Below are 10,479 nucleotides of genomic sequence, written 5' to 3'. Positions count from 1 at the left end.
AACACGTCGAAAAAGTCAAAGGCATCCACCTCAAGCGATACAAATGTTTCAGATAACTCTTTATGTGTTTGGTCAAATGTTATGGATGACACATTAATTGATGCATTCTGTAACGAGCAAGCACGTGGGAATAGAATTGGTGGAACTTTCACTACACACGCACTAGACAACATATTGAAGGAGCTACGATCAAAATTTGCTGATAAATTTATTAACAAGGAGAAAATTCACAACCGAATGAGAGTAATTAAAACTAAATTTGCCAAATGCTATGACACATTTCAAATGGGGATGAGCGGGTTTTTATGGGATCCCATAACAAATATGTGGGATGCTGAACCTGAAGTATGGGACCAGTTAATTCAGGTAAATTCATGCATTACTAGTTTATTAGTTTTGTTCTTATTTTCATATGATAATGTTCTTATCATTTTCTTTAGTTGTATTCTATTTTTTATATATAGGCTAAGCCTGCAGCTGCTGAGCTGAGGACCATGTCAATTAGAAATTATGATAAGCTAATAATACTGTATGGAAAGGATCGAGATACTGGAAAGCATGCTGAGACTGGACCAGATATGTTAAAAAGAGGTGCTCGTAAAAATTTGAAAAGATCAAGTACTAGTTCGTTGACTATTGATGAGGTAGATGAGATGATTTCAGTGAATGTTGCCTCGTTGGAAAACACCGAGGAACATGGACAGGATAAGCAAAATCAACCAACTAATGGTGAACCTACATCGAGTAGCTATCTAGAGACACTGACTCCTATCAGAAATAAAAAGTCTAAACATGATCATCTTGACGGAATGGCTGACATGTTGAGAGGTGGGATGGACAATTTGTCTAATGCAATTAACCGACTTTCAACTATGCCTCCTATTCCTGCGAACGAGATATGGCAAATGGTAAAGGAGATGAATTTGGAACGTCACCTGAGCAATAAGGCTTATATAGTTCTTTGTAAAAACGCAGATATGTGTCGCACATTGATGGGATGTCCACAGGAAGACCGCAAGATTCTTTTATTGACCATGATGTCACCCGAAGATTAAGTTTAGAATAATTTTATTTAAATTTTAAGTATTTATGATTTTGTGGACCGCATGAATACTTCGTTATTGACAATTACTTTGTTATGCATTTTAAGCTATGAATTATATGAAAAATATAGGCATCGTGAGAAAAATCATTTGTGGGGTGTCTTTAAACTTTCTATACCAGTGACATTTTAAAGATTTTGAGTGGTTAATGACGTTTCTTAACTATTTAGGATTGAATTTGAAATCTGAATTTGTTTGTGTCTAAGATTCATGCTTTTAATCATTATCGGTGTTTGGTAATCTTCTCCATTGGATCCCCCTGCTGCTATTGTTGCCTCACCAACAATATTTAAGATCTACCAGTTTGGATATGTCCTAATACCCTAAATTATTGAACTTTGGAAAATGGAATTGGAGGTTCTGTTCGTTCAACAATTATAATGGTGAGTTCGTGTCTTCTTCAATTTTAAGTGTTTGTTAATGGCCTGATATTATGCTATTGCACAATTTACATGCACTTAACTTATAGTTTAGGGTATTTTAGTAAACTTACCAATTAAAATACAGTACGATGCATTCAATCCAAACAAAAAATATGTTATTACACAGCAGCAAACGATACAGTCTATCCAAACATTGTATCTACAAAACAGCACAATACAATACAATACAGTACATTATGAAACAATGGGTAACAACGTTCCAAACAGAGTGTTAGGAATAAATGACCTTCTTTCTTCATAAGAATCGTGCGATAGAGCTATGATGTAGGAAATTCTTGCTCTTAAATCATGTGTTGTGTATTTCAGAGATGCCTAAAAAGGGAAAGGCTACGGCAGCCCAAAAGGGCAAGACGGTGGCAGAGAAGCGGGCTAAGAAAGCACCGCCACCGGTAGTAGAGGAAGGTGAGTCCCAGAGTGCGGCTCAATCTCAGTCCTCCCAGACAGTGCCTATTACTGAGGAGCGTGAGGGAGCCTCAGCCCCAGCTCCAGCACCTCCAGCTCCTCCACCAGATGCTTCGGGCCAAGATGTGAAAGAGGCCATTAATTTGTTGACCTAGTTGGTTGCGGCCCAGGCTTAGAGGCAAGGTTCATGGTATGGTGATAGGGCTGTTAGTGCAAGGGCCCGTGATTTCGTTACTTTGAACCCCCCAGAATTCTTTGGGTCGAAGCCGGAGGAGGATCCCCAGGACTTTATTGATGGTATGCTAAGGACACTCCGGTTAATACATTCTTCAGACACCGAGTCGGTAGAGCTAGAATCATATAGATTGAGAGATGTCTCGATCCAGTGGTATACGGTATGGATGGCTTCACGGGGAGCAAATGCACCTCCCCCGGTATGGCAAGAGTTTGTCGATGCTTTCCTCCATCACTATATGCCTCCAGAAGTTCGGCGAGCAAGGGCCGATAAATTCTTAAATTTGAGGCAAGGTAGTATGAGTGCCCTAGAGTATAGCCTCTGCTTTAACTCCTTGGCTAGGTATGCTTCGGCCATGGTGGCAGATATGGGCGACAGGGTGCACCAATTCGTACAGGGCCTAGGGCCACACTTGATGGATAAATGCTTGACTGCGTCCCTTCAGGACGGTATGGATATTGCACGCATTCAGGCACATGCCCAGAACTTAGAAGAAAGCCTACAACAGCAGAGGAGTGAGCGTGAGCAAGATCGGGGACATAGCAAGAGAGCTAGATCTTCGGGTCCGACAAGCGAGTTTAGAGGCGGACACAGGCAGCAGTTCCCTTGACATTCAATCTATTCTATGACCAGTGCTTCTCCTCGGTTTCCAGCCCAGAGCCTCGATAGATCTGCTCGTTCAGGGCCGAGTCCTAGTTATTCAGGACCTCAGTTCAGAGATGATTCAGGCCAGTCAAGGCCACCTATACCACGATGTTCCCAGTGTGGGAAGTTGCATTGGGGTCGATGTCGATTGGGCTCGGATGGTTGCTATTCATGTGGTCAACCAGGCCATATCATGCGTGATTGCCCCTCAATACAGGGTAGAGGTAGGACACAGCCATCAGGGTCGGCAGCCGGAGCATCAGCATCTGTACGCCCTACGGGGCCAGGTTCACATGCGCCAGTCGGCCATGGTAGAGGTAGAGGCAGAGCTCCCAGTACTAGCGGTCCTCAGCACCGTATTTATGATTTGGCTGGACGCCAAGATCTTGAGTCTTCTCCTGACGTGGTCACAGGTATACTATCAGTATTCTCTCATGATGTATATGCTTTTATTGATCTGGGCTCTACATTATCATATGTTACTCCATATATTGCGGGTCGATTTATAATTGAGCCGGAGTCTATCAAGCCTTTTGAGGTGTCTACACCCGTGGGTGAATCGGTAATAGCTAGCCGAGTATATAAGAATTGTGTGATTGTGATTTGTGAACGTCGTACTATGATTGATTTGGATGAGCTAGAAATGGTAGATTTTGATGTCATTATGGGGCATGGATAGGTTGGCTTCTTGTTATGCCAACGTCGATTGCCGGATGAAGGTGGTTCGTTTACAGTTTCCGGGAGAACCAGTGTTAGAATAGAAGGGAAATACGACATCACCAAAAGGTAGGTTTATTTCCTATCTAAAAGCAAGGAGAATGATCACAAAAGGGTGCATTTATCATCTAGTGCGAGTTCAAGATGTAGAAGCTGAATCGCCGACTCTTCAGTCAGTTCCCATAGTGAACGAATTTCTGGATGTGTTCCCGGAAGAGCTTCCAGGCCTTCCTCCCGAACGGGAGATTGATTTTTCCATTGATGTGTTGCCAGGCACCACACCTATATCTATTCCCCCATATAGAATGGCACCCGCGGAATTGAAAGAGTTGAAGGAGCAATTGAGGGACTTGCTTGATAAAAGGCTTCATTAGGCCTAGTTCATCCCCGTGGGGAGCACCCGTATTGTTCGTCCGAAAGAAGGATGGCTCCTTGAGAATGTGCATTGATTATCGGCAATTGAATAAAGTGACGATTAAAAACAAGTATCCTCTTCCGAGGACTCGATGATTTATTTGATCAATTGCAAGGTGCCAAATGGTTTTCAAAGATTGATTTGAGGTCCAGGTACCACCAAGTAAGGGTTAGGGAGAAAGATATCCCTAAGACAGCTTTCAGAACAAGATATGGCCATTTCGAGTTTCGAGTAATGTCGTTTGGGTTAACTAATGCACCGGCAGCATTTATGGGCTTAATGAAGAATGTATTCAGACCTTTTCTGGATCTATTCGTGATTGTATTCATCGACGATATCCTGGTGTATTCTAGATCTGAGACGGATCATGTGGAGCATCTGCATACAGTCCTTGGAGTTTTGCGAGCTCGAGAGTTGTTTGCAAAATTCTCCAAGTGTGAGTTTTGGTTGAACTCAGTATCATTTCTGGGCCATATTGTTGCAGCTGATGGTATTCGGGTGGATAGCCAAAAGATTGAGGCCGTGAAGACTTGGCCAAGGCCCACGACTCCTACGGAGGTTCGTAGCTTTTTGGGCTTAGCAGGTTATTACAGAAGATTTGTTGAAGGTTTCTCTTCTATTTCTGTACCGCTCACAAAGTTGACTCAGAAGTCAGCTAAGTTTCAATGGACAGATGCCTGCGAGCGTAGCTTCCAAGAGTTGAAAGATAGATTGACTTCTGCCCCAGTCTTGACACTTCCAGAGGGATTGGAAGGGTATGTTGTTTATTGCGATGCTTCAGGCGTCGGGCTAGGTTGTGTACTGATGCAACATGGTAAGGTGATTGCGTACGCTTCTAGGCAATTGCGGAAACATGAACAGAATTACCCTACACATGACTTAGAATTAGCCGCAGTGGTCCATGCATTAAAGATATGGCGACATTATTTATATGGTGTCCATGTGGATGTTTATGCAGATCATAAGAGCCTTCAATATATCTTCAAGCAGAAAGAGTTGAATTTGCGACAACGACGATGGTTGGAGTTGCTAAAGGATTACGATGTTGATATCTTGTATCACCCCGGAAAGGCTAACATTGTGGCTGACGCTCTTAGCCGCAGATCCATGGGAAGTCTAAGTGATGTACGACCAGAAAAGAAAGAGATGGCCCATGAGCTTCAACAGTTAGCTAGCCTAGGAGTCCGAGTAGTGGACTCAGGTAGCAGCGGAGCTACTATTCAGAATTCAGTAGTTTCATCGCTAGTAGTGGAAGTAAAAAGCGACAATATGAGGATCCCATGCTAATGCAGTACAGAGATACACCCCCTCAGAAGGAGGAGTCATCATTTGATATTTCGGGAGACGGAGTTCTCCGATGTCGAGGCAGGTTCTGTGTTCCCGATGTGGTAGGTCTACGTCACCAAATATTGAGGGAAGCTCATTGTTCCCGTTACTCCGTACACCCCGGAGCGACGAAAATGTATCATGATCTTAAGTCTATATACTGGTGGAATGGAATGAAGAAAGATATAGCGGAATTCGTAGCTCAGTGTCCTAATTGCCAACAAGTGAAGATTGAACACCAAAAGTCGGGTGGATTATTGCAAGCTATGGAAATCCCAACTTGGAAGTGGGAAGTGATTAATATGGATTTCATTACAGGGTTACCCTGTTCTCGACGTAAGTATGATTCCATATGGGTGATTGTGGATAGACTCACAAAGTCGGCTCATTTCTTACCGCTAAGTTTACAGCTAAGTTTTGGAGATCGTTCCAAGAGGGTCTAGGGACCCAAGTGCGCCTAAGCACGGCATTTCACCCACAGACCGATGGGCAAGCGGAACACACTATTCAGACTCTCGAGGATATGTTACGAGCATGTATGATAGACCTTGGAGGAAATTGGGATGACCATTTGCCACTCATTGAGTTTTCTTACAATAACAGTTATCATTCTAGCATTCAAATGGCACCGTACGAGGCTTTATATGGGCGAAAGTGTAGATCCCCGATTGGGTTGTTTGAAACTGGAGAGGCCAAGTTGACAGGGCCAGATTTGGTCCAGCATGCTATAGAGAAATTCAAGCTCATAAAAGATCGGTTGTTAGCGGCTCAAAGTCGCCAGAAGTCCTATGCGGATAATCGTCGAAGGGACTTAGAGTTCCAAGTTAAGGATTGGGTATTCTTGAAAGTGTCGCCAATGAAGGGCGTAATGAGATTTGGCAAGAAGGGGAAGCTTAGTCCCCGGTATATAGGGCCTTATGAGATTGTACGAAAAATAGGCAAGGTGGCCTATGAGTTAGATTTACCTCCCGATCTAGAGTCAGTTCATCCAGTTTTCCATGTCTCGATGCTTCGGAAGTGTGTTGGAGATCCTACAAGGATCGTCCCAGTAAATGATGTTCAAGTGACAGAAAGGTTAACTTATGATGAAATACCCATTGCCATATTAGATAGGCAAGTACGGAGGCTTAGAAACAAAGAGGGGTCTTCGGTTAAGGTTCTATGGAGAAGTAGTAAACGAGAGGAGATGACATGGGAAGCGGAAGAGAATATGCGATCCAAGTACCCACATTTATTTCAGCCTTTGGACGAGGACCAAGATGAGACGTCAAGATCACAAGGTATGTATGATTCCTTTTTATACTTTTAGGTCGTGTGTGACAAATTTCTATTTACTATTGTGTTGTTGCCCTGTGAGGCATTGCCATTGTGGATTGTTGTGACAGGATGGTAATGCCACATTACAAAGGAATCTCGGGCGAAATTTTGTAGAATTCCCCGAAACTTTAACATTCGAGGACGAATGTTCCTAAGGGGGGAAGAATGTCACACCTCGGAAAATTTCACGTTGGTACGCAAGTAAACGAACTAGTGATGTGTGCGAGGAGTGCGAGTGTATAATGTTTCATGAGAAATGTGCGTAAATGGACGAGAATGATTAGAATGAAAAGTCGCGAAATGTGAAAAGTTGAAAGTTGGAAAAACTGCCCAGTGGTCGTAAAGTGAAAAATACGAACCGTCAAATGGAATACGGTTCGTAAACTGGCGGTCGTAAACTGCCATTCAAGGCTTCAACTTTCTGCCCAGTTGAGAAGTGGTAAAATATGACCTGGTGGACGGACCGTAAAGTGATTTATGGCCCGTAAACCATGGTCGTAAATCACCATGCATGCAGCCAAAGTTTCTGGTTCTGCTTAAGGTTAAAGACGACCACGAGGGACGGTCCGTAAACTGGAATACGGACCGTAAACCTCCATGGACGACCACTGTTCACCTCAGCACAGATTTTTAATTCATTAAATAAGAGGACCAAGACTTGGTTTATTTAATTTCTACATTACACCACTTCTCTCTAGAATCATCTCTCTACATTTATTTTATAAGTTTTCAAGGATTATAAGTCACCAACAATATAAACAAGTGAATCAAGTGTAAGCAAGCCATTAAATACCATTCAAGTCAAGAAATGCAAATGGAGAAAAACTAGGGTTTTGCTCAAAGTGAAGTATTATCAATCAAAGCTTGTTCCTACAACTTCTAAGGTAAGATTCATGATTTTTATATGATGTTTAAGGTATTGAAGATTTGAAATACATGGATTGTAGAAAATATGGTCAAGTAGGTCATGAATGATGAATAGTGGCATTTTGAGGAATAGTTTGAATTGAATCATGAATGTTGTTGTGTTGTGATATGAATGCATTATAAATGGTATTAAGATCATGAACTAGACACTTTAGATGAATGGACGAAGTTGGATGTTATGACCATGAATATGGGTGAATTAGAGGCAAATTAAGGGATTTAAATAATGTGGATAACGTGAATGACTAATGGCCATTGTTATGATATTAATGAAGGTATAGACGCTAGCATTGGAAGGAAGCGTGCAAGTGTAGAATAGTCCGACGAAAAGGTATGTAAGGCTAACCCTTCTTTCATAAGGCATGGTTCCTTGGCCAAACTCTTAAACCCTCTATATGAGTATGCTGTATTCAAGTGATTGACACTCTGAGCTCATAAGCTCACGACCCTTGATACGTGCTACGAATTTACTACGCACCCCATTGACGAGTAAGCATAAGATAGAGATGTAGCGAAAACGATGATGATAGTGATGACGATGATAATAATAATGATGCTAAAGGCGCCTACGGGCTATTATATTCACATGTGCCTATGAAGGGCTATAATGACACCCCGAGCTTATAATGCCGGGTAGAATATATGTATATGGATGTATGTATATATATGTATGTATATGATTACGTAACGCGCGAACACATCTGCAGATGTTACGGATAACCCTGAAGCCTTGGTAGGGCCAAGTAGAAATAACATTGAGCCTTGGTTGGCCAAGTACGTATGAAACACCGAACCTTATGGTCGGGTACGCTATGTATGTATATAAGTGTATGGATATGTATATAATATGAATATGTGTTATATCCCGTATTTTTTAACGTCGGATTATTTGTAAGCTGAGGTGGGGCCCACACGTCAAGATTTTTTTTGGAACATGTGACAAGTTATATGAATCACATATGTAAAGTTAAACACAACTCATGAAGGAACCTTGGGCCAAATCAAAGTGTAAGCCCTCCAAACGAATATTTTTAAGAAAACGTTTTCGGGTGACTTGACTTTGAGGGGCAAAAACGGTATTATAGGTTTGGAATTTGGGAAAATACCAACAAATATAAATTGTAGATAATTGAATTAGCTTTCCAACCATAGGTCGTGGGTTCCCAGGTGACGTCGGTACAAGGATATATGGACGTTTTAAGGTCGAAAGGTCAGTGGGCTAGGCCCAACTCGGGGCCAACCGAGTTAGGCCCATGACAAAAAAAAGGAAATTGAGGCCCAAATAAAGGGGGTGGCCGGCCATGGCTTGGCAAGCCCATGAGATTTAATTAATTTTTCCATGTGCTAATTAGATAAAAGGGGATCATTATCATAGAACTTTCAAGAAAAATTTAGAAGGAGAAAAAACAAAAGAAAGGAGAGCAAAGCAAGAGGGCCATTCGGCCATCTCCAAAATTTTTTGCCCCTTTGAAATATTGTTCCAAAAATTATTTTCTTGTGGTATTCCTACTAATTCAATGGTCCTTTACAACTTGGTGTAGTTATTTTGGAAGAAAGGGCACTTGTTTCATCAATTTGATAACTTGGTCAAGTAAAGAAGATTGGAGAAAAAGGTAAGAATTAATTCCTTTTTATTATGTTATGAAGGTTTGTTTATGTTGTAGAATGTAGAAGTTTGCAAAGTGGGTGTGTATATATGTAGGTGGCCGTATATGTATACTGTTGTATAGATAATATGAGTTGAATTCTATGTTGTGTTCTAGTTGTGGTTGTGGTGGAATTCATATTGGAAATGGAAGTTGAATGACTTTGATTGAGGTTGGAAATATTGAATATAGTCATGTGGTGTATGGAAGTAGAATGGAAATGGATTAATTTTGTTTAATATGTTAGTTATGTTGTTGTGATTCTTATAATGTAAATGAAGGTTAAATGGTTTAAGTTGGTATTGAATTGGAATGTAGAAGTTTATGTCACTTTAGAATGATTTTGTGATATTATGGAAATGAAGTTGTTAAGATGTGAATTATGATTATGGTTGATGAAATTGGAAGATGGAAATATGTTATGAATATGTATGTTGAAGATTAGAAGTTTTGGATGGATTATGGTTTTGGTGAAAAATTTGTATACTTTGTATATTTTGTGAATATTTCGTAGAAATGATATGAAATATTTCCAAATTGTATTGTAATGATCTTGATTAGTAAATGAATATGAGAAGGTTGGTATTGATTTGAAAATGTGAAGTTGGAATGAAAACTATTACACTATGTTGGAAAGGAGACTAGTTATGCTACATTGTGTTTTGTGATGATTATTGGTATTGTTGTTGGTATGGTTGTTGATATTTGAGCCGAGTTAAATCTCGGGGATGTTGTATGTATAGGGGAGATGCTGCCCAAATTTTTGTAGACAAGTATTGGTTAAGATTGAAATCTTAAAGCCTTACAATTAACATTTGGTAATTGTGACCAAATTATAGATTTTGGCGAACTTGAAACTTGATTTTGGAGACGTGTATGAAGCGGAAAAGGTATGTATGGCTTCCCTCTTCCTTCTTTGGCATGTCTTAGACATAATAGGTCTGAATACGAGCCTCGGAGACGATCCTATTCCTAGAAATCCGAGTTTGAAATTAACTTTTTTTTTTATTCAATAGAATTGGATTAAGCTTTCCATATCTTATTGAGACAATTGCATCTAACGTCTATAACTTGTTAAATGAAATCGGATTACACTAAAACCTTCATAGGTGTTGTGACTATCATAATGAGGATATTGCTATGATGAATATGACGAATATGGTTTCATGGTCAAAGATCACGAGTTATGGACTCAATGTGAATATGAGAAAATAGAGTTAGTTCCTAATCCTCAATCTTATTTCTTTGAACATGACTCCACTTTCTAAAGACTTCAAGAATACAAGGTGACGCCTTATGAGGT

At 40.6% G+C, this 10,479-nt stretch overlaps 1 protein-coding gene across 1 annotated transcript; it reads left to right on the top strand.

Moving 5' to 3' along the window:
* The first annotated feature begins 285 nt into the window (after nucleotides 1-285).
* LOC132644103 (uncharacterized) lies at nucleotides 286-1,055 on the top strand. Its single transcript, XM_060360661.1, has 2 exons — nucleotides 286-366; nucleotides 465-1,055. The coding sequence occupies exons 1-2, from the start codon at nucleotides 286-288 to the stop codon at nucleotides 1,053-1,055; spliced, it is 672 nt and encodes a 223-aa protein (XP_060216644.1).
* Nucleotides 1,056-10,479: the final 9,424 nt, after the last annotated feature.

The sequence above is a fragment of the Lycium barbarum genome, chromosome 6, assembly GCF_019175385.1.
Source record: "Lycium barbarum isolate Lr01 chromosome 6, ASM1917538v2, whole genome shotgun sequence".
Lineage (NCBI taxonomy): Eukaryota > Viridiplantae > Streptophyta > Magnoliopsida > Solanales > Solanaceae > Lycium > Lycium barbarum.
This window is presented reverse-complemented; position numbering and strand designations above follow the sequence as displayed.